Here is a 27,315-nt window from a genome sequence, read left to right on the forward strand (position 1 = left end):
ACAACTGTAGTGATAGGATCCATTTAGAAATTTGGTTATGTTTTATCCCGGGTTCCAGGAAAAAGAGTTTCGAGGCTCCCTAGCCGGCGCTTCAAGCAAACTTCAAGATAGTCACACCACTTACACACCCGATATGAAATCGCTTGTTTCATAGATTCAGCTGTCTTTAAAACAATCTTTTAATGAAACCATAGGATCACTGATCATAATCCTCCAAAATATCTAGCTTGAATTCTAATTTCTAATCATTCCTTCATCGGGGTACCTATGGCATCATTGGCAACCAGAACGCTCACCACTTGTTCACTTAGGGACCTTTTTAATAGTTCCTAGCTCATAGTACTTGGCAATATGATCACATAAGAAAATGAAGATGGACTCTCCGTTGAAGATCAGCAAGATCAACCAACAGATCCATGAAAAAGAGCAAAGACAATTAACCAGATCCATGCCCGAGTTCAGAAAACAACTCTAACACCTTGTTCCATTTTTCTTTCCCGACGTACGCGTGGGTATCTTCGGCGACCCATCGGCCGAGCACCGTATGGTGTGAGCACCCTCTAGGCTCCTTCGCAGGTCACCTAGCGCTTCACTCATAGGCCACTTCCTTGGTCCCCCATCCACCATACCGGAAGCTCACCATTTAAATCGACCGAGGTTGGTCAAGACCTCGGCCGACCTTGCTACACGAGACGTCCTTCATTGACTCTCCGTTAGCTGTTGCAACTTCATCACTTAGGTCTCCACGACCTCATTCACAAGATGGTCAAAATGCTTCCCTAGCATTCTTGACATAAAACAGTTATTTAAAAACCGGTTTCATAAATACAATTTCTAACGAACTCTTATCTTTCCACATTGTTCCACATCATTTCTCGTTATTTCACATTCTTCTACACCAATTCACATTGCTTATTCCACATCGAGTCATATGTATTCTCATCGTCCTTCATCCATTCTCATTCAATCACATCATATTACATCTCATCACATCTATTCTTATCACATCATCACATCACAACATATCTACATTGTATCTCATCCATTCATATCACATCACATCCATCTACATTCATTCAGATCCACATCACATCCACATATCATCACATCACGTTCACATCTATTTACATTACTTCACATCCATTCACATCTACCCAAGTCCATATCACATCAAATCTCATCTATCTACATCATATCTCATCCATTCATATCTAATCACATCCATTCACATCCCACATTCATTCACATGCATATCTGTCATATCACATCTCATTCTCATCCATTTACATCACATCACATCCTTTCAAAATTCACATATCATCACATCTCATTCTTATTCATTTACATCACATCACATTCTTTCACATATCGTTACATCTTATTCATATCTCATCACATCCACATCCACATCCATGTACATCACATCACATCTCATCTATATCTCATTACATCTACATCCACATCCATTTACATCACATCACATCTCATCCATATCCACTCACATCTTATCACATCGCATTCACATCTTATTCACATCGCATTCACATTTAGTACCGTTTTTTACCTTCGATACCGATAGGACTTGTCTAAGTTTCTGCCAATTTCTTGGCCTAGTTAAAGATACTTTTTCTCGATGGATATTTTGATATTCTTTCTCAAATTTCTCAAGTGAAATATATTCAATGTTCTTCTTTTGAGTAAAAGATTCATGGGATTTACAAAAATCAATTCCATATTTTCCAATAAAATTAATAATGCTCAAAATTTCACTTTTGATAAATACTTATAATTTGAATTATGCAAAAAATTTCGCTTTTACCATTTAATTACTTGGATCTTAAATATAATTAAAATTTCTCTTTTTGCATAAAAATAAATTTATCAAAAATTCATCTTTTACCATTTAATTACTTGGATCTCAAATATCATGGGAATTTCTCTTTTTGCATAAAAATAAATTTACCAAAAATTTCTCGTTTACCATTTAATTACTTGGATCTCAATTATCATGGGAATTCCTCTCTTTGTGTAAAAATAAATTTACCAAAAATTTCTCTTTTACCATTTAATTCCTTGGATCTGAAATATCATGGAAATTGCTCTTTTTGCATAAAAATAAAATTTTTAAAAATTTCTCTTTTGTCATTTAATTATTTGGATCTCAAATATCTTGGAAATTATTCTTTTTGCATAAGAAGAAATTTATCAAAAATTTCTCTTTCACCATTTAATTACTTGGATCTTAAATATCATGGGAATTCCTCTTTTTGCATAAAAGTAAATTTATCAAAAATTTCTCTTTTACCGTTTAATTACTTGGATCTCAAATAGATTCTTAGGGCTTTTACATGTATGCATTACTAATCGTTTCCTCATCCTTTTGTTGGTTTTGTAGTTCTTCTTTTGCACAATGCATATAAATAAGATATGTATTATTTTTTAAAAATTTTACCATAGATTCGTTGCTATTACTTATAATTTTTAATTTTTTTCTAAAGAATAAAAGCTTGTAATGAAAATATGATAGTAGTTTTTCTTTTATATGCTTAAAATCAAATTATGAATTTAAATCATAATTTTAATCATAATCATAAACTTAATTATAATTATCCTACTAGATTAAGTTCATTCCATTATTTCTCTTTTTTCAAATTGATAGGACAATCTATTTCTCATTTAGAATTAATCAAAGTAGTTTATAACTACTTTTAAATAATCTAAAAGAAATAACTATTATTTTATTGATTTTGTAGTTCTTCTTTTGCATAATGCATAAAAATAAGATACGTATTATTTTTTAAAAATTTTACCATAGATTCGGTGCTATTATTGATAATTCTGATTTTTTTTTAAAAGAATAAAAGCTTGTAATGAAAATATGATAGTAGTTCTTCTTTTATTTGCTTAAAATCAAACTATGAATTTAAATTATAATTTTAATTATAATCGTAAACTTAATTATAATTATTCCACTAGATTAAGTTCATTCCATTATTTCTCTTTTTTCAAGTTGATAGGACAATCTATTTCTCATTTAGAATCAATCAAAGTAGCTTATAACTACTTATAAATAATCTAAAAGAAATAACCATTATTTTGTTAACACAGAATCATAAGAATATTATTTTCTTAATCTCTAGCTTAACAAGCCTAGAGTTTAGCTTTGAATTAAGAGACTATCATTGAGAAGCATCATTTTTCAAGAGATTTTGTCATAAAGATGGCTATTCTTTTAGAGAGAGAGATCTAGTTAAAGAAAGCATTACAAATAAGTATAAAGATTAACTTTGTCTTAATTAAGTATTAAGACTTTAAGAGAAAGCTTGATTTGAATTAAAACAATTATTTAGAAAGCTTCTCAAGCTCGAGAGGGATTGAGAAGAAGAAAGTCATTGAGATAAATTGAAAGAAAAATCATAAAAATTGATTTTACTTCCAAGTTTGGCTTGATTCTCTATTAGCAGTGAAGCTCGACCAATCAATTGGTCCACTAAGAGGAGAAGAGCAATTTCAAAAGTTGTTGTAGAGAGAGAGAACTCCAAGCTTCCAAGAGGAAAATTTAAAGGATAATAGAAAATATGATTATTTTAATATAATACTGTCATAGTATAGCTCTAATATTTTATTACAAATGATTGAGGGTCTATTTATAGGTGAGGGAGGCCACTAATCAAGTCCAACTTAGTTCTAGAATTTTTTAAGTTCAGTTTGACTCAATTTGGACAAGATTTGGATTAGTTTGCTCCGTTTTTTATTTGGTTTCATCCAGGAGAGGAGAGAAAAATATCACAATTTTTTTGAATTAAGAACCCTTCCATATGTGAAAGAGGCGCCTACATCAAGAGTTCTCCTTTCCTTACCAAGGTGTCAAAAGTGTATCATTATTTCAAAATATCTCATTGTTTTAGTAATATCTTATAATTTTTAACTAATAAATCTTGTACTCAGTCAACTCTTGATCTTATGTGAGCATTTACTTATTTTTCGGTATTTTCTTTTATTCTTTGGATTTATCTTATTCCAGCACTTGGATTAATCTAATTGGTCCATTGGAATCTTAATTTGACCATAATCTAAAAAATTTGACCATAATTTGACCATAATCTTAATTTGACCATAATCTTAATTTGACCATAATCTAAAAAATTCTGAAAATGTAGACTTTTAGGCTAAGGTCCCTTATACTATTTTCAATTAATTCCTTATGCACATTAGAAAGTTCATTTTGAACTTCTGTTTCAGGGAAAACCATTTTAGACACTAGGAGGATTTTTATATGCAAAGATATCTCAATTTTGGATTCTCTCTCTCTAGGCCAAAACGAGGTAAAACAAGATCTTTCTTTTATTTCAGAGAGGGGAATAATTACAAGAACAGAAGGGGAGGTTCTTACACCTTTACACCTCAAAAGCTGGAGGGAGGAATCTTACATATGCTGTCTAACTGATGGATTAATCAAGGATTAGGTTGTTCATGCTGATTAGCCATGGCGCTGGCGGCCTACTGCCTAGGACTCTTGCTGGCTGCCAACAGGGCTCCCATGCTCTCCAATGCTTATGATACTGGTGGTGGTGATGATGTCGATGATGATGATGCTAATGCTGATGGTAGTAATGATACTGATGAAGATGATACTGTTGATGACCTAAATGTTGTCCTAACTGATGTCCTAATTAGGGATTACGATGTTCATACTGAGGATTAGCCATGGCACGGGCGTGTACGTGACAAGCATCACGTGCTCTCTATCAAAACTATTATGGTATAGTGTCCAAGAAGCTACCATCAGAATGCACACAGTTCTTTTCTCGGTCTCTCACTATGCATCTGTCATCCTCATAACTGACAACAAACCCTCTTTGAGGAAAATAGGACACTGACAACAAATTCTTCTTAATCCTAGGTACATAAAGTATATTTGGTAACCATAAATCTGTACCATTAGCTATTGTGTATAATCTCACCAATGCCTTTGATAGGAGAAGAATGATTATATACACATGAGACCTTCTTACCTTTTGTGGCAGTCCCTAGCTTTGTGAACAAATCACTCTTGGAGGTGATGTGTCTAGAGGTCCCACTATCAAAATACCATACAACTTGTTTCTCATCCACATTGAGAGATATATGAGAAGCATTATAATCGCATATAAGAAAAGCCCAATCATCGTGCACATAATTTGCTCATGCATCATGTTTATCTGTATAGTAGTAGTAGTAGAAGAGTCACCAACAATGATACCAGATTCTTTCTTCTTCTCTTTGGCTATACTCTTCTGCATTCATTAATATAATGCCTTGGGTTTCTTACAGTAATGACACTTGCTCTTTTTCTTAGGCTTGCCTACATCATCCTTCTCTTTGTTTGATGGTTGTGGAATTAGCTGTTGGCTGATAGCCACTTGTGTTACCTTTGCCTTTGTTATGTACCACGAATGCCTGATCATGGCCACTCATACCCATAGACATGTTCTTCCTTGTGTGTTTGTTCCCGCAACAAAACCTCCACCAATTCTTGGAATGTGAGTGGGTTAGGGTTTCCCCTCATAAACAGGTTGAGCAACGCGTGGAAGCTCAAGTATGATTGAGGCAAAGAGTTAAGTGTTGTAGACACTAGCGGGTTGTCTGGAATCACTTTATCACTGTTTAACAATTGCTCACGAAGATCCTCGATCTTTGTTACGTGATCTGACATGATGTCTCCCTCAATTCATATGCATACCATCAAACTGCCTTTTCAAATACATAACCTTGGCATCATTCCTAGCCTGGTACATGGCCTCCAAAGTATCCCAAGCATGCTTTGACGTCCTGCGAGACTGGATATGAGATATAATTGACCTCTTGACTTACAAAGCAGTTAAGGACTTGGCATGTGCATCTCTTGCATCCCATCTTCTTTGCTCTTATGAGGGTGCAATAGGTGTTGTAGGTTGGGCTTAGGCTTGCTTGTTGGTCATGTCCACTCCCGGCTAGTTCAGGTGTGAACCCAGCTTAACCGTTGCCGTCCTACCCGCGCTACTGCTCTTGCTATTGTTGTAGATCTGTCCGACCAGTGTTGTGCGCCATCCACGACTTGCAGCTGCCGCCTTGCCCTGCGGTGCGCGACTGTACCAGCGTCGTTACTTGACTGTGCCTATGCGCGTTGTTTCGTTGCTATACAACCCGCCGCCCGACTGTACGAGCGCCGTCGACCTGTACTGCCCGACTGTACATGGTGAGCGTACAGATCTCCACCCACCTGCACACTACAACATTTGGGACATTTGAAAATTTTTGAGAATTTAAGTCCACACAAATTTACAGGTTTGTGGGATTTGGCAGTTTTTGATCTGAAATTGCACATTTTGTTTGTTGAAATTTGGGGCTTTTCACCATTTTGCCTGCAATTGCAACATTGGCACACATTGGCATTGATTTAGCAGATTTGGTGCGTAATTGCACTAGAAACTTGGGGATTTTACAGAAATTGGCACTATTTGCAAGTCTATAAGAGACATTTGTAGGCATTTTGGTTGTTATAGGCACATTTACATGGCATTGGGGCATTTCCCCCAATTTTTTGGACATTACAGCATTTGGTATAGGTGACAATTGCTTTAGCCGATTTACAGGTGCAGATCCGGTTCAGATTTGGTCTAATTGGCCCCTAAATATTGGGGCTTTTCTACATTTAGTCCATTTTTGCAGCATTCGACCAATTTACCTTTGATTTTGCTAGGATTTGAGCACTTGCAACTCTTACAGGTGTCCGCTGATTGTGTTTTTTACGGCACATGTATACATTTGTGGTGTGCTGCAGTATATGTATGCCATTGTGGACACTTTGACAGATTTACATCATTAGATTGGGACATGCATATGTATTTCTTGTGGTGAAGGAGTTCCCTTTCAGTCCATTGATTATCCTGCTATTTATCTCCCGCATTCTTACGGTTTTGTTGGGCATTGCCTACTCGTGGTGGTGACTTGTGACAGATTTGTTGTGTTGTCATGGCCAACAGTAATAATGACCTCTTTGGCATGCTATCTTAAGAGGACAAGCTCAATGGGGATAATCATGTATTGGTTGCCAAGAATGTATGGCTATATGTGGATGGCACTGAGGAGCGTCCTCTAGCACCTGCTCCTTCGGAAGGTGAAGTGATTCCCGCTTACCCTCCTGCAGGTCCACCTCCTCGTTCTCCTCCTACCCAGCAGCAGCGTACTTGGGATGCTAGGGATGCTTAGGCCCATGCGTTGATTGCTCTCTCATGCCATAGGCATATCATTCCGCACATTCGTTCCTGCACCACTGCAAAGGGTGCTTGGGATACCTTGGCGGCGTTGTATTGAGGTTGCAATGAGGTTCATGTAGCTTACCTTTGGGGCAAGCTTGAGATTGACCGCATGCTTGAAGGTGACTCTATCGATCAGTACCTTACGCATGTGAAAGACCTATGAGAGAACTCATTAACATTGATGAGATCTTGACAGATGGCTATCTTGTTCAGACAGTTTTGCATAATTTGCCCGACTCTTATCAGACATTTGGCACCACTCTACGGTTGTTGGCTGGCAACGCACCTATTGCGGTCACATATGACACCCTTGTGACTCTCTTGCTCAGTGAAGAGCAATCCCGTTCCAATAGGAACAACATGATGTCTGTTGAGTGAGCAATGGCTGCTCCCTTTCGTGGGAATCAATCTGGGCCTAAACCTAGCCCATCGGATCCTCCCAAGACAGACGACAAGCCTGAAAAGAAAAAGCAGTGTAATTATTGCACGAAAATAGGGCACACCATAGAGGAATGCAGGAAGCGTATTGAGAGTGAAAAAAAGCAGCAGCTGGCATCTTCTTCCACAGGTGCAGATCAAGCCAATTTGGCTAGACATGTATCAGCCTTGACCATTACATCTGCATCACCTGTAGAGATGTCTTTTGATGCTGTTGCTTTTGATGACTATGCTCTATAGTTACTACTTCTTGGTATGCATTGTCTGGCGGCAGATGCATTTTAGGGGGGGGATTTTACTTGCCCACATGCAGTTGGTGATGCCTCATGGTCACTTATGCTTGTTGACCCTTATGCTTGTCTATGATAGACACTTTCTCTTTTGTGATGTCTACTGGAGATGCCTTTTATGCTGTTTTCCCTTGCAGCAGGATTGTTTCTACATTGTTGACATTGTCACTTTCTCACGTGTGATGTTTACTAAGTGCCTTTTACACACTTGGCCAGTGTTGGCTTGCCCTCATGGTTTTGACATGTCACATGTATATTATTCATTGTGGGATTATGCATCTTTACACTTGCCATACATACCACTGATCATGGCATTGCTAAGAGTTTACCCATCCTCTCATAGCATTGGTTGATGCCCGCCCTATGCCCCCACTTTTTCTCCCGATTTATAGCTTTTCCCATTGCTGATTTTTTTAACTTTTATCAGCTCTACCATTGCTGATTTTTCCTCATCGGATCCTCCATTGATGAGTTTCTATCTTGCAGCTTACATTGCTTGTCTCACAGGCATAACTTCTAGATTCTGTTGCCTTTACACATGCGTATATCTGCTACCTCTTCTTATGCTTATCACTAGTGCAGTTATAGAGCTATGCTTTGCTCTCTTGTTGTCATTGATGTGGATTACATGTAGTTCAGCTTGGCATTTGGATGCTTGCCTTCAAGGGGGTATTATGCGATGCCTATTGATAATGTAGTTGATGTCCACATGATCTTTGACATGCATTTCAGGTGATGCATTAATGTACTAGTGTGCTCTAGCATTAGCATTATGACATTGGGGATTCTCCTTTTCCCCGTCGTATAGTGCTTGCTTTTCCCATTGGCACTGCAGTTCATCTTTGCCATCATGATCTCTCTTGATCACTCTTACCCTGGCACATAGTGCAGGGCAGCATTCACAGCTTTATCACCTTGCTACCCATTCACACGGTTCACTTGAGGGGGGGTTTGTTGGTCATGTCCACTCCTGGCTAGTTCAGGTGTGAATCCAGCTTACTCATGGGCATTTTTTCCCTGTGAGACTGGACATAGGTTTTTTCTCGTGTGAACACACTTTTGTGTGTTGGGCACTTAGTCCTAGGCTTTTTAGTACTCACTTGTACTTTCATTTTCATATTATTGAGTACATCTTTTCCAGCATTCTTACGTTTCTCTGTGCTTGAGGTTGTGTGTGTGTGTGTGTGTGTGTGTGTGTGTGTGTGCAGGCTAGCTGCCCTCCTACCCAACATTGCTGACCACCTTGCCCATCACCACTTTGAGGCATGCCAGGCGCAATGTCTGCACGACGGGTATCATCCCCGCTCACAAAACCCCATAGGCCCTTGGCCACAAGCAAGTTGTTGATCATAGAGCTGCACAAGGAGTAATTACTTCCGTCAAGCTGTCCTCTTGTGCCAATAGACCAAATACATCTCCAACATTTTGTGCCATTTCTAATTTCAAATGCACGGGCGACAATGCACACAATTTTTGAAATGCTTTTTGTCAACTTTCCCTTGGGAAATGCAACACACCTTGTAACAATCAATTGTAGAAAAGTCATGTGGGCACTGGGGAGAGAAATTGATAGCTGAAAGCAGAATTGATGAGAAATTTTGTTACCTTGAAGGTTGAATGCCCCAATTTGTGTTTTAATTGTAGGAAGTCCCAAATTTTGAAATTTTCAGGTGTTGCAGATACAAATGCGACCAAGTATTGACCGAAGGAATAGAATGGTTTGCAAGTTTGGCGACTGTATGGGCATTGCGCGAGGATATACGAACAGGTTTGCGACAATGCAAGGAGGTACGATCGGGTATAAGCTTGCGCAGGCGTACGGATAGGTACGAGGCGGCGTGGGGATATATGGTCGGGTAACGCTTGAGGCAGCAGAATCAACTCGGAGCTCTAACACCACTGTTGGGTTCTGAGAAACCCTAATGTTCAGAAGAAATACACAGAAAACAGTGAGAAGGGAGCAATAGAGAGCTTGAAAGTGTGCATATACTAGAATGAAGTGATAAGATGTGTACAACCACAAGTACCTTAAGTACAAACCACAAGTGCTAGAATGAAGTGATAAGATGTGTACAACCACAAGTACCTTAAGTACAAACCACATATACTAGAATGAAGTGATAAGATGTGTACAACCACAAGTACCTTAAGTAAGTACAAACCACAAGTGCTAGAATGAAGTGATAAGATGTGTATAACCACAAGTACCCTAAGTACAAACCTAAAATGTAAAAGTATAGGTTTCCGGACATACCAAATGTCTAAGGGGAAAAACCTCTATAATGTGTAGAGGGAAAACATGCCCTTGCTTGACTTTGCCCAGTTTTACATGAGTCAGACATGAGTATTTGTTATGTCTCGTGACTAGACATAACGAGGCTAGCATAGACGCCGACCTGTCACTATAGTATGAATTGGATTATGGGGTATATAGTTGGGTTTGTGGCTCATTTATTAGTGACTTCCTTGGTGGGACTAACCTTGGGAGAGGGGCCTCCCAAAGACCTAGCTACTGGTTAGCCCACTAGCTAGGTGCACTGGTGACATCGTTATGATTGGGGGTTGCATGGTATGGGCCACATATGCCTTGTAGGTGCAGGCTGCAGGATTATACATATGTGGTAGTGACCATGTGAACGGGGGCTGATCCAAGAATGAGGAATCTAGATCGAACTCAAGGGGGGAGGCAGTCCATTGAAGGCCATGCATGTCAAACCAGCTGACGATTTGTGAGTACCAAGACCTGCAATGGCCCTCATGTGCAAGCTGTCTAGAAGGCTCACATGCCATCCTTGGAGGGCGATTTCTGTCCAGTTTGTACAGGTGGGAAATGTAGGTGATCGTCTTGATCATCAATGACCAATGGTGCTAACCCAAACTCAGCCAAGACCATCTCGTGTGGTACAGAGGGCTTACTGCTGATCACGAGTGAAAACTTCATAACTAGCACTCTTCTCTGCCCTCCTTTAGTCCTTACCCAAATCACCTCCCCAAAATGGAGCCCCAAACATCATAGCTGGCCTCACCAATATGTCAAATGTGCTAGGTGCCTGGAAGTAATCTTTCTCCAACGGGCAAAAGCAGCATAATCCTCTCACTATGCAGGCCTTTGCAGGCAGGTGCATTGTGAATCATTAGGAATAACTCTCGCCCTTTATATGAGAGAGTTTCTGGCTGCTACCTAATTTGAGGTGTTAAAATACCGTGATCTTGGTTTTCTTAACCTAGATTCACTGTTAGATCCAAGTCCAAAGTGCATCCACATGTCTCTGCGACCCCTATGCTGAATCATATATATATATATATATATATATATATATATAGAGAGAGAGAGAGAGAGAGAGAGAGAGAGAGAGAGTTGTATTAACGTCTTCAAAAGGCCAAAATGACCTATGAGACCAAAAGGTTACATCATATCCATGAGGTACATAATCCCGGGTACAAAATAGTAATAAAGAAAGATAACAAAAGTCTAGAACTTTAAAATCTGATCTAGGTACATGAGCAGAGAGCTCTCATATCACCCTAATACATCCCTCATGGGCCGCTATGACATGGTGCTCAAGGTGGTAACCTGTGTACTGCCCGCCCCAAAGGGTTTGTATGTATGTGTGTCCACCCTGTGTGTGTGTGAACACCTGAGGTGTGAACGTACCCGTATATCTGGATAGGATAAGTGTTGCCATGTGTTTTATGTTTATTGGGGGGGGGGGGGGTGATATTTGATTTCTCTCTCACTCTCTCTCTCCAACTTCCCTTCATCTTGCTCACTCTCTCTTTGTCTTCATTTCAGCTTCACTAACAATAGCAGCACACTGACCCTAACCCTAACGCTGATCATTCAACGAGAGAGAGAGAGGGAGAGAGAGAGAGAGAGAGAGTCTTTCCAGACCTGCTCAATGAGAAGCGTGTGTGATTGAATTAAGGACCCTGAAGTCGTGTTATTGAATTGGCTTACCAGCTTCTTTAGAGTTCAGGCCTCTCATAGCAGGTTGTGGGATATGTCCAGCAAGCTTTCTTAATCTATTGAAAGCGTTTCTAAAAAATATATGGCTGCCTTTACAGGACAGGGGTGAAAAACGGTGGAAAGGATCTGCCAGGAGTGGCAGAATTGAGAAAAAGCTTGGTTCATATTTTGCAGTCAACATCCACGTTGATGAGCAAGGCAAGCACGAAACATTTTGCTTTTCCATTTGAAGCAGCAGCAGCAGATAGCAACCTGGAATTTCGAAGGTTTACAAATCCTTGCCAACGGTAACTTTGTCAGCGAATGGATTTGTAATATAGAGACAGAGAGAGGCAAAAGAGGTACTGCAAACGTTCTTCAAGGACGGATTCTTCTTGTATCCTGGAGCATTCATCCATTCAATGTTAGGGGCCTTCTGGAGGCAATTTTCCTCGTGTATTCAGTTGCCCTGTAAATAGGATAGGGGAGAGTGAGCTTAGGACGAGTGTGGTGTGATCTCGTTGTTGGAGAGAAGTATTGTTTTTGATGTGAGGTGAAGATATACTTGGGCCATTCTACTCCCAAGTTTAGAAGTGTCATTCCCCATGCTTGGAAGGAGCCATACGTAAAAGTGAAGTCTCCAAAAGATGTCTGTGATTAAGTCCTTTGTATTTGATTGAGGTTATATTCATTAGCTTCCTAATAGTTTTGACCTACAATAGGGGCGTGGAATAGTCTAAAAAAACTAATATTTTTATCTTTTCACTAAACATTTTAAAACACCCCATCGTGTAAATGTAAACATACATGTCCTTGCGAAGAGACATAACATCACAACGTTTGCATCAAGTTGCTAGATGATGTGCCCATTGTGGTTGCTCTTAAGGGCATGACAGTTTAATGGGTAAACATACTTTTTGATGGCAGACAATACATGGAGCCGATATTCAAGTCGAGAGCTTACCATAGCCTTTGCCAAATCAAGTGTCGTTTGAGTTACAAATGCAGCTTCTTGATGTGGGTACGCTAGCTCGTTCATCGCATTCTCACTCTGTTGTCGTACCCAAGTGCTTTCTTTGTTGGGGGGGAGAGGGAGGAGGATGAAGGTAGAGGTTCCTTTGGCTAGATGGAAGCAAGGAGGAGATAGCCTTCGTGGTGGTTCTCTCTTGCAAGAGGTTATTTAGAAGAAGCTCAAGAGAGGGAGAAGCCTATACTCAATCCTATCTAAGTAAGCAAACCATCAAGCTATCCAACATAATACAAGCAAAGCAAGAGTAGAGAAGAGCTCACAAGTATTCTATTAGAAGGGAATGAATGTGTATTGCTTAATGTCAAAATTGACTTGTATACAAATTACTAGCTTTCAGACTAGGTCAAAAAAAAACTTAAAATAGTTCATTGGTACTAGTTCTAGTCTTAAGCAACTATGTACGTGAGCTTTCTCACTTTTCCATTTGGCATTAAGCTAAGAGTATGGCTTCTTATCATACAAGTCATGCACCCTTTTACAAAAGCTTTCACTACACAGATAAGATGGTAAAGCACCTTACAAAAGGTCGGGCGGGAGAAACTATGTTAATGTGCGAAGTGGTTGATATACCTCCCTTTCTGATGGTGACTGCATCTTGTATCATCAAGCTCGAGTGGTGCAGATGTTGTGGGTTCCAGAGAGATGTGGATGGTTGAATGATATAGTCGATGAAGAGACTAGTCCATCTGCTTTCGGGTCTGTTGGAGATAGGGTTTGGTTGGACACTGAATTGGGAAGCATGCCGAGGATGTTTGTGGTGTAATGTGGGAAACAAATGCTTGATGTAAGGCTTTATCTTTGGATTTGTGAGTTAGTTATGTAAACCTTCAAGCTATGCAAAGATCTAACACAATGCAAGCAAAGTAAGAGTACAGAAGACCTCACAAGTATTCTATTAGAAGGGAATAAATGTGTATTGCTTAATGTCAAAATTGACTTATATTGCAAATGACCAACTTTCACATTAGGTTGGATAAAACTTAAAAATATTCCACAGCTAGCTACTATGAGGACGTGTGTATGTAGATGTGCTTATGGAATGCAAAGTCTTAGTAAGCCTTCATGATTGACCTCTCATGTATGCGGGTAGCAATAAGGCTATCGTGTAGCAGATTTGTTTGGTCCCGACGCCTGAAGCAACAATGTGTCGGCTCATTTTCGGATACAGTGAGAATGGTGACTATCCACACCAATAGCCTTTCTCTCTTGGTGTCAGGGGAGACGACCATAGTTGTGGACAGCTCAATGCTTTTGTGTAGTAATTTACACTTTTGCAGTTGTAATCACCTATCTGGAGTGGGTCCTCACTCAACAGAAGAAATCCCCCCACGATGAAGCAATCAAGAGGCCCTCTGGTGTTCAATATCCAAGGTCCTATATGTCGATATTCCACTAATTGCCTTCAATGTTACTCTAATCCATCAAGTTAAATCCGAATAAGCATCTGATTTAGCCTCCGCTTATTACATGTCTATTCTAGGATCCCCTAACTTACTTTTTAGGCTAGCCATTGGGAGAACCATAACCTTAATCCAATCGAAATTTATAGATGAAATACGTGAGAAATATGGCATGAGCACCTGCAAACTAGTCCCCACCCCTCTCCCTACATCACTGTAAGATCCCTCTCACTAAGAAGTAAAATTCAATTGATTATGAAAAGTACTTGTGTTCATTATTTTGGGAAAACTGATGTTAAAGCCCTTTTCAGATAAATTTTAAGGTCTGTGTGGAAAAAATAACAGGGAAGAACATGTTCACACTTGCAAATTAATTTAGATCAAAGAAAAAAATGATAAAATTAATTAGAAAAAAGTAAATAATTAATTAAATCAAGTGTCAGTGATTAGTTAAAATCTAAGTGTATTTAATTACAAGGTCACCTCTCAATATTAAATTAATATGTACATAGTTTGTGTGTATGTACGTTAATTAAATTAGTTGAACTAAGAGTGATTCTTTTAAGGTTTGGAAAACCATGGCTTAGGTAAAAACAAGGTGGATTGGGTTGGTAAGTAGTGGTTTATCGATCCATGGTATCATGGAAAAAATGAGGGGCAAAATTTAGCATAAAGGCTAATTTTCAACGGTCTTCCAAAAGTCTTGGGCTATATTAGACCAAAACAATTGTTGGTTTTTTAATATTTAAGCCCAAGGTAGCATTTTTTTAGATAAATTCTAGAGGAAAAGTCACCAAATTTACACTTAAAGTGAGTATATATCTTGAAAGTTTTTAAACATTCGTCAAAGTTTCCTAGACTCTTACATTTTATGAAAGAAATATTTGCCAACCCACCTCTACTTTGGCCATAGGATATGCTTCTTATTTTTTTCCCTACATTATTTTGTTGATGGTTTATGGTAAATCGTTAATGCAGAGCTAGAGTCGTGCATCGCCTATTAGTTTACTCTAGATAAAGTGCATGAATATTAATATAAGGTATACTTTAGTCCCCAATTTCTAAGAGTTGCATCGTCTATTAGTTCACTCTAGATAAAGTGCATGCATATTAGTTTAAGGCTTAGTTTAGCCCCCAATTTCTATGGTGTGCATGGATTGCATATGGTAGTAGGTATGGCTTGACATTAACTCAAGAGGACTAGTAGCATGTGGAGGCTCCCAACTATCATTTTCAACGATAAATACTCCCTTTCCTTCATGATAACTCCATGAGTGTTTTCTTAATGCTTGTGATTCCATTTTATAGTTTTTTGTGCCAAGTATTCTTCCTAAACTAGTACCATCTCTTTTCTAGCCCTTTTAACCTCTTCAAAAGAACTAAAACCTTGTCATATTGAGTATTGTAAGTACCTAGGGAAGTGCAGAAAAATTCCTGCCATTCTCGAGTGTTGTGCGAGTATCCTTGATTCAATTTTGCATTAACAAGAAATCCAAATCAAACCCCAAAAAGGTACAATTCATATTTACCATTTGAAATTGACCTTTTCTAGCATTATTCTTGCTTTTGATTGTTCTAAGTTTAATTAATATGAATAATTTTTATGGCAAAAATCAATATGCAAGAACCTTACAATTTTATCAAGATTAAATGTTTTTATCTTATGTGCATAGATTTAATTAATTCAATTAGATGAGCATCATATTAATTCTACGGCTTGGAATTGATCTAAAATGACGGATTAATTTAATCTTTTCATGAGAAAGGAATATTTTCTACTCATATCCTTAAAAACATATTTTTATTTGACCAAAGAAGCTGTCTTAGGTTTAATTTATCAAATCGACCTCAGGTTAAAAATCTATTCTAAGGATAAAGCTCTAAATTTAGAGAAAATGAATGTTATAGAATTATGAGAGTCTTAAATAGGATAAAGTAAATGGCTTGGTTTTTTAAGGTGATTATTTAAGGTTGAATTAATGAATTGCATTAAATTATGTACATAAGTGTATCTTGAGGATGCACACAAATATGAACATTATGGTGTACATAGATATGTATAAATTAAATCCCTTCAAAAGAAATTTGGTTGGGAGAATGTTAATAAAGTGAGAAACAAGATTTTTGAATAATATTTATCTTTAGGAAAAACCCTAGATCTAGAGAGAGAAAATAGGATTAGGATTTTAGAAAGAGAAAATGGACTTAGGTGAATAAAGAAGGCCTAGATCAATTAAAGATTTTTCATTGGAATGCTTGTAATTCTTTTTGAATATTAATGTAAAGCATTCTAGAGAGAGAATAATTCTATAAGAAAAAATTTGGAGAGAATAAGACTCTAGAGAGAGAAGATAAAAAGATCTCTTAAATAAGTAGGATTAAGCATAAGATTAAGATAGAATCCTAGGTTTAGCTCAAGAAAATCTAGTTGATTAAGCATAAGATTAAGATAGAATCCTAGATTTAGCTCAAGGAAATCTAGTTGATACTTAAAAATGACTAGATTAAGTTTATCGCTTAGAAAAAGATGGTTTCTAGAGAGATAAAATCCTCGATAACCCTTAAAAGGTTGAGAGCACTCTAATCAAGAAAAGAGTGTATCACAAAAGCAAAGTGTAGGAAGCCTTGAAAAGGGTAGATTAAAAGAATTTTGATGAAAAATAAGGATCTAGATAAGCAAAGATTACTATGTCTCAGACCTAATCTTTAAGAAGTATGATAAGGAACTCTCAAGGAGAGGTAGCTTGAAGATCCTCAAGAATTACCTAAGGATTCTCTCGATGAGACGTAAAGTGTAAATCTAAGAGTTAGTCTATTGACTTTGGAAAGCTTGTGTTAGCACATTCATCCCAAGTTTCTACCCATTTCTGGTGTTTTTTGGTCCCATTTGTATGGCCCTTGATTGTGGGCTGGCCACCCCTTTTTTTCCATATTTTCTTGGGATTTTTCCCAGCCCTTTTGGTATTTTACCAGTCGGCCAACTCCTCTGCTCCAGTCGGCCAGCTTATTGAGCTCCAGTCGGCCAGCCCTCCTCTACTATAAATAGTGGGTGCCGGCCTCTCATTTCTCATTCAGTCTTGTACATATTTTGCTCCCTCACTTATGAGACTTGTAGTGTCTCTTGCTTGGGATTGTTTTGCTTCAGTATATTTAGCATAGTTTGCTCCATATCTCTCTCTCTCTTGCACTTTCTATTCAGCACATTCTAGTGCCACTTTACTTCTGCTCTATGCACTCTTTTAGCTTGTACATGAAATAATTTAGATAGAGATTAGTTAAAATTAGATTTGAAAATATTCATGAGAAGGGAAGATTCTTGAGAAGACCTTGCCATGATATGTTACGGCTCAAGAAATTCGACTTGTTCGGAGTTTCGACTAGAGAGTTGTGATGACTTGTTGAGCTTGCAATGGTTTACATTGCTTTGGAATAAGATTATGATGTGTTTTAATTGAAATGTCTCTTATTTGTTTGGATTATATCCATGTGTTTTTATTTGAGATGTTGCTTATTTGTTTGGATTGTATCCATGTATTGCATATGTTTGTTTGTGTGTAGCTTGTGAAGGTACCACACATGTTTATGGTCTGTGGGGTCCATCATGCGAAGACAGTCATCCGAGACCTCGACTCCTCTTAGCCAAATGTGGGTGTACTCCTAGCATGATTGGTGTTAGGACAGGAAGCGAATCTGGAGTGAAACATGCAGTGTAGTGTAGTGTCTGGTGGCTAAGTATGCATGATGGTACTAAACATTGCAGGGGCTGACGTCAGTATCTAGAGTGTTCATGCTTCTGGGATATGTGACGGGACTGATAGAAGCGGCTCCTAGGATTTATTGACATTTGTGTTGGGGCAGATGTGAGACATTATAGGTCTCCTCCAATCATCACGGTGTTCCAAGAGTGTTTGGGCTCATTGGTGCATACCGTCTTGGTCTAAGGATCATAGTCATGGTGCGATGAGATTTATGTTAATGAGGTGATACTCACGTGTTACTTGGATATTTGTTATGTGATGTGGACATATGTGGACATATAATATATGCATGGTAATTAAAAAAAATGTGATGAATGTTTTTTTTAAAAGAACTGTGTGTAAACTCTTGTTTTTTTAAGTAGTGTGTGTGTGAGTAAAGCAGAAATTTCAGTTACGGGTGTGAGTTCACACTTGCTCTATAGGTCCATTGGAGGGAGAAAGGCTAGACCCATGGGATTAGATGAGGCTAGGGTAGGCTAGGCTGAGCCTATAGATCTAGTCAGAGTAGAAAAAAGATTAAACATTGGAAAGTGGATGACTCAGTGGACTCGAGAAGCGGGTACTTTTCAAAATAGAACAAACCTGTGTCGTTTAGAGAGCGAGAAAACCTGGGACAAGTAGTTTAGTTGGTAGATCATGAGCTATCCTCTTTCTCTCAGCTTCTTGAGCCTTACGAGCGAGGGCTTTCCTATTCCTATCAGATTTATTACTCTTACGACTTCGTGAGTCCATTCTCTCTAAAATGCTATAAAGAATAGAAACCAAGCTATGATTAAATAAAATGAGTATAGAAGTGTGTGCATTTATAAGAAACAACACTATCTTATCTTGCATTATATTGGATATTCTAATTTATAAGATAAGAATTTTCTTATTCAATTGGATGATTGATATATATATATATATATATATATATATATATATATATATATATAAATATACATGATATATATGGTTAGATTCTTAAAATGGGAGGAATTTGATATAATATAATTTCATAAAATTAAATATTTCATTATAATAATTATAAAAAATAAATTTATTTTTTAATAAAAAAAGTTAATAGATATTTCTTTCAACTATGAAATAATATATTATTTAATGTACATATGCTATTTATTTTTAAAAATATTGTTAAATAATAAAATAAATAAAAAAGCATATCTTTAATTTATATATATATTACATAAAAAATAAATAGCTAATATTTAAAAAATTAAAATAATTTATATAGATATAATAATTTATTTTTTGATTCATGTAGATTTTATTAAAAACATTGGGATCATAAGAGAATTATATATATATATATATATATATATATATATATATATATGGATTATCTATAAATTAAATATATATATTTTACATGCATATGAAACTATGAATAGATGTGTATTCATGAATGGAGAGATGATGTCATGGAAACTCAAGTTGATGACATGGCTGTAATATATATTGTACCAACTCAAGATTATGTAATATGTCCACATGGTGGATGTTTTGATGATAGACTAATGATGTGGTGATTAGAGTGAGGTGGGAGCTCTCTTCTTGATGATGTGTCAAAGCGTGTAACATGATATTAAATGAGATGACATGCCATGTCATCAATGATGATGAGGTGGCATTATGAAGTGGCACATTGAGATGGCACATTGAGGTAAAATGCATGTCATGTGCATGTTAAACACATATAGCACATGCATGGTCACCTTAGGAGAGTCTCCACCTAGCCTTGGTACATTATCTAACCTAGGTTGCAAAGCCTAGTTAGGCTTGGGTTTAGGCTTGGAAGGGAAGAAACTACTCAAGTAGAGCTATTTTCACATAAAATGGATGAAAAAAGACCTTTTCTTACTCAAATTTAAGCACATTTATTCTATAGATTCACCATGATTAGCACTTCTTTCTCGTATAGAATTATTGCATAATCATATAAAAATATTTTTTTGTAATTAATTTACTACTATGAGAATTTGAAGTAAATTTTAATTGAGATAAAAAAATCTAACCGCTGCCGTTGAAAATGAAATTTGATCACATATGGCCACATTGTTCATAGTTACTATCCTTGGGTCATTCAATTAAGTAAAAGTAAATAATATTTTCTATAAAGATGTGCTGTAGTACAAAAAAAACATTTTTTTTGTATACCTTCAAGACATATAATAATTAGTTTAAAAGAAATTACAAGTAAAAATTATTCAATAAATAGAGTTAAGATCACCATTATATGTCTTTCTTGCATACAAAGTGGAGTGAGATAAGATAAGGAAGTTATTAACATTTTATGATCATACTATCTATTTGTTCAAATTTGGTACATGCCATATACACTATACTTGTGACGTGTTCACTAAAATGAGCATACTTTCTTGCACAAGAGAGAGAGAGAAGAGAAGAGAAAAGAGACAATGCAAGGGTTGGTTCGGGGGGACTAGCATTTAGCCAACCCTAATGAGAGCTAACTCCTCAATGTGAAGTGGCTAGGGGCTCACTCCACCACCACTTGTGTCACTCAAGTGGCTAGGGGCTCACTCCACCACCATTTGTGTCACTCAAGTGGAGCTTTCCCCTCAAGCTAAGTGAGGAGCAATGAGAGAAGGAGCTATGGAGAGCTCAATTCTTACTCAATGCCTTCATGTGTGCAAGAGTGAAGGAGAGAGAGAGAGAGTAAGAAGAAGAAGAAGAAGAAGAAGAAGAAGAAGAGGAAGAGGCAAGCAAAGAGAATATCACCTACATGCACACACACACACACAATCAAGCAAGCATGCATGCATGCATGCACACAAGTTTACCACAATAGCTACAAGAGGGTGAGAGAGAGAGAGAGAGAGAACCTCATATGTGATAATGGGATTGTCCCTTTTCATATTTCATAAGTCACCTATATACATGAGCTCTCTTTTTACAATGGGGCTGGCTGCCCATTTAACAGTTGGGGGCCCAAAACTGGTTCTTCTAGCTCTATGTACACATAGGCTTATGATCAGGACCGGCATAAGTTGTAAGCTCGGTCATCCCATATATCTTCTACATGAAGCGCTTAGCATGGTTTACATAAAAAGGAGTTACATGAAGCGTAGCCACGCTTTGAAATAATGTCAACCAGTGTGGTTAACATACTCCCCTCCCTAATTCACATTTATCCTCAAAGCTGTGGCAAGAAGAATTAGTGGTAGTAGAGGGAATATGTGTGGAAAAAATCGTACCATGATTTTGGATAATGGGGGGATCGGTGAAAGGCCTTGTAGCTAGTCCTCCAGAACGCCATCTCCATCATGTCTTCGAATGTTTGGAGATGCCAGGAGGCATCTCCAAAACCTCCTATGTAGGAGGCATCCACTGGATGCGCTAATAGTGCCTGAAGAGCTGCTTTAGGGTGGGACCTTTGTTGAGGTCGAAGACAAGGCCTTGAGCTCCTTCATAATAATGGTGCCACTATGGGAATGCCTCCAAAAGGGTGATGATGAGGTTGAAGAAGGAGATGGTGGCAATGATTGCTGGATTCGACACCTGATCATATCTACCAATTAAAGCATGCATTTTAGCGAGCATGCTTTCCTCCGTGCATGGGCTTCGGGATGTAGGAGGGAGGAACCATGGGAAGCTGAATTGGAGCTTGGGGTTCTCCTTTTTCTCAGTGTGGAACAAGTTCCAGGCGTAGCAAGGCGGATGGGAATGTAAGCTGGATTAATGTAGAGGTTTCAAGGGGCCTTTCAGTACTCCATATAAATATATGGCTTGAGGAGGAATGGGCGTCTCCAACCAGTTGCTCACCCATGAGTTCAAATGTGAGAGGCCGAGCATCGGCGGAGTGGGGCTTGATGTAGCCTCCCCGGTGTAGGGTGCGGATGCTAGTGCTTCCATGTGTCATGCTTGGTGTTGAGGTAGGGTCGGAGGATATGGATGTCCATGCGGTCCGTTAGCTTGGTGATGGGCGCCTATTGGAGTTGTCAGAAATGAGAAGAATTCGTATGGCCTCCTTGAACGCAGTGCGATCCAAAGGATCGTGCCAGTTGAGTGGATTGAGGCGGATCCACCTCCTCGTTTTCCTGTAGGGGTTGGGGTGGGACCTTGCCCTCCTGTAGGGGGTGGGTGAAGGGAGGTTGGTGGGGAGAGGTGGTTGAGAGATGGAGGAGCTTTGAAGGAAGAGGAGTGGTGCCGAGGGAGGCATCAAGGAAAGGGGGTGCACGTGCCGATGTAGAGGAAAGATCTTGGGAGGGCACGGGCATGCCCAACCCAAGATGGAGGGATGGGGGTAATAGTGGTGTGGGTGAAGAAGGTGGCAAGGGAACTTGAGGAGGGGTTGTAGAAGGGGAGGGAAAAAGGGGCAAGGTGGCAGTGAAGTGGTGGAAGCAGGGAAGTTGGTACCCACCATAGTGCGATCCAAAGGATCGTGCCAGTTGAGTGGATTGAGGGCGGATCCACCTCCTCGTTTTCCTGTAGGGGTTGGGGTGGGACCTTGCCCTCCTATAGGGGGTGGGTGAAGGGAGGTCGGTGGGGAGAGGTGGTTGAGAGATGGAGGAGCTTTGGAGTGGTGCCGAGGGAGGCATCAAGGAAAGGGGGTGCATGTGCCGATGTAGAGGAAAGATCTTGGGGGGGCACGGGCATGCCCAACCCAAGATGGAGGGATGGGGGTAATAGTGGTGTGGGTGAAGAAGGTGGCAAGGGAACTTGAGGAGGGGTTGTAGAAGGGGAGGGAAAAAGGGGCAAGGTGGCAGTGAAGTGGTGGAAGCATGGAAGTTGGTACCCACCACAAGGACTTTTGCATGGAGGGTGGGGGGTTTGAAGGAGTTTTGGTGGGCACCAATGTGGGGTGGGTTGGGCGGCAGTTGAGAACTAGGGCCAGATTGGGAGTGGAAATGTGGCGGGGTTGAGGTTGAGAAGGAGGCATGGGGACTTGTGCTTGTTGGCGAATCGGTGCCCTGGTCCCATCATTGTCATCATCGTTAGGGTCACGGGCTGTCCGTTTGGAGAAGAAGAAGATTTTTGCTTCGAGGCCTTGTCGATGGAGATATCATAGGGGAAGGCAATGTGCGAGTCATCAAACTAGATGATGCCGGTGGTGATGATGATGATCTCCAATTGGTGGTAGAATCAATGGTAGAGAACGAGGAGGCCATAGGGGGAGTGTGGTGGGAGGGCTGGGGCGACGAAGTTCCTTATAAGAGTAGAAGATTGTGGCCCATCCGAGCCGCTCCTCCACGCGAAGGTGTGTGTTATGGCTTGCCCAAACCCTTGTCTCGAAACACATCCAACAAGAAGATTACCTGGCAAACCACAACTGTTGTGTGGGGATCTTTTCGATGGCCGAGTTCGTAACCCTTGAGGTCTCCAAGCTCCACCACTCCTTGAGTAGCAATTCCACCATGCCTCCCGCATGGAGTGTTGTCACACCGCTGTGTTACACTACGTGTACTTGTCTCTTCTCTCACCTCACTTCACTCACACACACTCACTAGCATGCATTAAAGAGAGATTACCAAGATTATTAGCAAGAGCAAGACTCAATTGCACAATGGGAGAGTTCTCAACATTATGAGAGATTCACTTATAAACATGGCCATAAGTGTTCACACTCACTTAGACTATAGTCGACCAGGAACTTTAGGATCATAAGAGACCTAATGCTAATACAATGACTACTCTCATAATATATCCATGAAGGACATCACTTGGCACTTCATCCTAGCTTCTTTCCACACACTCTTGAAGTGGTAATTGCCATATATATTCCAATATGGGCGCATGTCCAAGTTGTAGATTTGGACACCGTTGCTTCGTATCTTGAATGTATGAACTTTTTGTGTGCTCACCTTGACTATTTGATGTAACATAATGGCAGTAGCTCTTGTTAACCCTAAAAGGGGTTAACATTCCTCCCTTCCTCATGCCGATCGCATCCTTGTGATTGCCTTGAAGACCTTTGTGTGGGGAGAATTGACAAGCATTGTTGATGACTTGTGATGTTGAGTGGCGTTCATCAATGGTCCTTGTTCCTCTAGAAGGATGGTTAGTAGATGAAATTGTTAGTAGGTAATAGGGAATCCTAATGGGGGGGATTTTTCAAGTGATTGCATTTTTGTATTTGGTGAGTCTCTTTTTTTCTTTATTCTTTTTTTTTTTCATTTTCTTGCTCACTTTGTTTTTGGCAATCACAAGCAGAGTTACATATAAATGGTGTTAGTGGGGAATCTAAGAGATGTTAGAATGAGGGAGAAGAGATGGAAGGATCCGGAGGAACGTAGATGAAATCATCAGAACAAGACTGTGATTCTCAGTTCCTCATCTGATTTATTGAGGCGACACTCATCACTTGAAGAATTTGGCCTTCAATGATGTGTTGAGTAAGACCTATTCTTGTGTTCTTCTTCCCATGTGCCTTTTATGCTTTTATGTATATGTAAGTACTATATGAAGTAGATATACATGAAGTACATGAACTAAGTCAAACAGACTCTTATTGATATGTTGTTGAGGTAACCACTAGTTGGGGAGGTATGAAAGAATTAAGTTAACTTGCGAGGCTAACAAGGACATCTTCACATAAATTAGAGATCATAGTGTGGTGAAGATACTTGTTTCCATTAGCGAGATTTGTAATTTGAAGGAAAATTCCAGGTGATGGGTTGTACCATTGAGCAGGATTTCGCCCACCATGGCCCTCTCATCCTAAGATGTACTTGGAGGGATGTTGATGGTGAGGCTTTGGTGGAAATGTCCTCTAGAGCATGAGTATGGATATGTACTCATGGAGATGCTACATTAACTTAGCCAAAAGAATAGTAAGCTATAAGCTTAACAAAAATGTATTGGCTAATGAAGATCGTTGGGAGTTTCTTGTGATATTCTACCATTTTTAGGTAGGCCATTAGTGTGACTCCCTTGTGTGTTTTTTTTGGGATTTTCTCTTCTTTTTTTTTTTTTTTGTTACCACCTTGTTGCGAGCAATAGGTTCTTGTGGCTACTCTCCTTTTTAAGAGAATAGGTTTTATGTCTTTCGCCTAGCTTCTGCATTCATGCTTCTCATCCAGAGGGGTGAAAAGAGTATTGTGAGTTTGTCCTTGATGCACTCATAAGTCTTTGTTATAGATGTGGGGATTGATTCTTGAATTTATGGCTCAAGTGTTGTCGAGGCGGTAGGTACGGCTTCAGGTTGGTTGCCATTGGTGTTGACTGAATACGCAAGCTCTTGTGTATGTGTTGTATGCATTTCCTCCTCAGCCTGAATATTAAATAAGCCTCTACTTGAATCCCTTGTGATCATTCTATGATTCTGAATACAAGAAAATATCAATTTTCCTTGTTTTGCCTAGTGAGAAAAAAATTCTAGAGAGTGGAAATCAAAATTGGGATATTTTTGGATAAATAAATTCTTCAAATATCAAAAAAATGTTTCCCTAAAACAGAAAATCAAAATAGATTTTCCAAGGTGCAATTGGAATTAATTAATTAAAATTGATTCAAAAGACCTTAGCCTAAAGGGTCCAGATTCTTGAATTTTTTTTATTATGGTTCAATTAAGGTTCCTATGGACCAATAAGATTAATCCAAGTGTTGGGACAAAATAAATCAAGAAAATACCCAAAAATGAGTAAATGCCCACATAAGATGAAGAGTTGACCAAGTACTAGGTTTATTAGTTAAAAATTATGGTGTATTAATAAAAAAATGAGATATTTTGGAGTAATCATGCATTTTTGACACATGTGTAAGGAAAAGGGAGACTTTTAAGGAGGCACCTATTTCACATGCTTAGATGAGTTTAAAACTAAAAAATAATTGGATATTTTTGTCTCTCCTCTCTCCTAAATCAAACCAAATAAAAAAGGGAGCCAAACTGGTCCAAAACTTGTCCAAATTCAGCCAAACTGAAGCTGAAAAATTCTAGAATTCAGTTGGACTCAGTTAGTGGCCTCCCTCTCCTATAAATAAATCCTCATTCCTTTGTATTATTATCCTATGCCGGTATTACTCTAAACTAAGCTTAATTTCTATTATCCTATGCCGGTATTACTCTAAACTAAGCTTAATTTCTATTATCCCTCTAAAAGCCTCTACGAAATTGAAGAGATTGGAGCTTCTCTCTCTCTTCAATCTTCCTTGGTGACTCCTACAATATACCAAACCAATTGATTGGTTGGGGGCCTCTACAGTGACTAAAGAATCAAGTATTTTAGGAGGTAAAGAGTGGATTATGGTCTTTTTTCTATAATTTCTAAATGTTTCTTTCTTCTCAACCCCTCTCAAGCTTGAGAAGCTTTAATTTGAATGGCTTTGAATATTATTGAAATGTTTTAATGTATTGTAATAAAGAAACACATAAATTTTCATTTATGCTTAATTTTAATAGTTTTTAAGCATTTCTCTCTCTCCCCCCAAAGAAAAGTCATTCTTATGACCTATTCTCAATCAAATGAAGCTTCTCATGAAGCATTTCTCTAATCCAAAAGTAAATTTTATGCTTGTCTAATTGGAGGCCAAAATAATGGCTTTTTAATGCTTTTATGATATTTATTTCATAGAGAAATTATGAATCGATCCATAATTAGATAATGATCCAATTAGTGATCATTCTAATCATACAAATAATATTAAACTTCATTCTCTCAATTAAATTGAGAATTATCAGTAATAGTAGTAGCGGAGCTATGGTAAAATTTTTGTAAAATAAACACATAAAACACTTTCATTCATAATATGAAAAGAGGACTTCCTACCATATTCTAGGAATTATCATCCTAGATTAATTGAATGATTCTCATTTGTAATCATGAAGAAATTTATTTTTATGATTATGCATAATTAGTAAATTAGAAAAAAGAGAAATTTTTGGTAATTTATTTTTATGTTAAAAGAGTAATCCCCAAGACATTAGAAATCCATGTATTCCAATGATTTAGAGAATAAAATTGGAATGCTAAAATAATGTATAATTTATGAAAGATTTTATTTAAATTTATCTTTTTGTATAAATAAACTTTTATGATGAAAGAGGAATTTCCACCATATTGAAATTCAAATATTTAAATAAGAAAAGTATAGTTCCTAGTGCAAAGGAATTAATGAAGATTTTTATTTAATTTTTAAGAGAAAATATAGTTAAATTTATCTTTTTGTATAGATAAATTTTTATGATGAAAGAGGAATTCCCACCATATTGGAAT

The 27,315-nt window shown here is 38.3% G+C and overlaps 1 protein-coding gene across 7 annotated transcripts in view; it reads left to right on the top strand.

Moving 5' to 3' along the window:
* LOC147619215 (uncharacterized) overlaps positions 1-12,600 on the top strand; it is an 81,900-nt gene extending 69,300 nt beyond the window's left edge. For 5 of the 7 annotated variants that reach the window (XR_015261820.1, XR_015261823.1, XR_015261821.1 and 2 more), the window contains one exon: positions 12,074-12,600. Coding sequence is in view for 3 of the 7 variants with exons in the window: in XM_086772849.1 (XP_086628975.1) it covers positions 12,074-12,266 (193 nt within the window). In the remaining 4 variants the exon portion in view is untranslated. The remainder of the gene's footprint in view (positions 1-12,073) is intronic. The other 2 variants (XR_015261822.1, XM_086772851.1) reach the window with 2 other exon arrangements.
* Positions 12,601-27,315: the final 14,715 nt, after the last annotated feature.

The sequence above is a fragment of the Cibotium barometz genome, chromosome 33, assembly GCF_041138505.1.
Source record: "Cibotium barometz isolate CiBa-2024 chromosome 33, ASM4113850v1, whole genome shotgun sequence".
Lineage (NCBI taxonomy): Eukaryota > Viridiplantae > Streptophyta > Polypodiopsida > Cyatheales > Cibotiaceae > Cibotium > Cibotium barometz.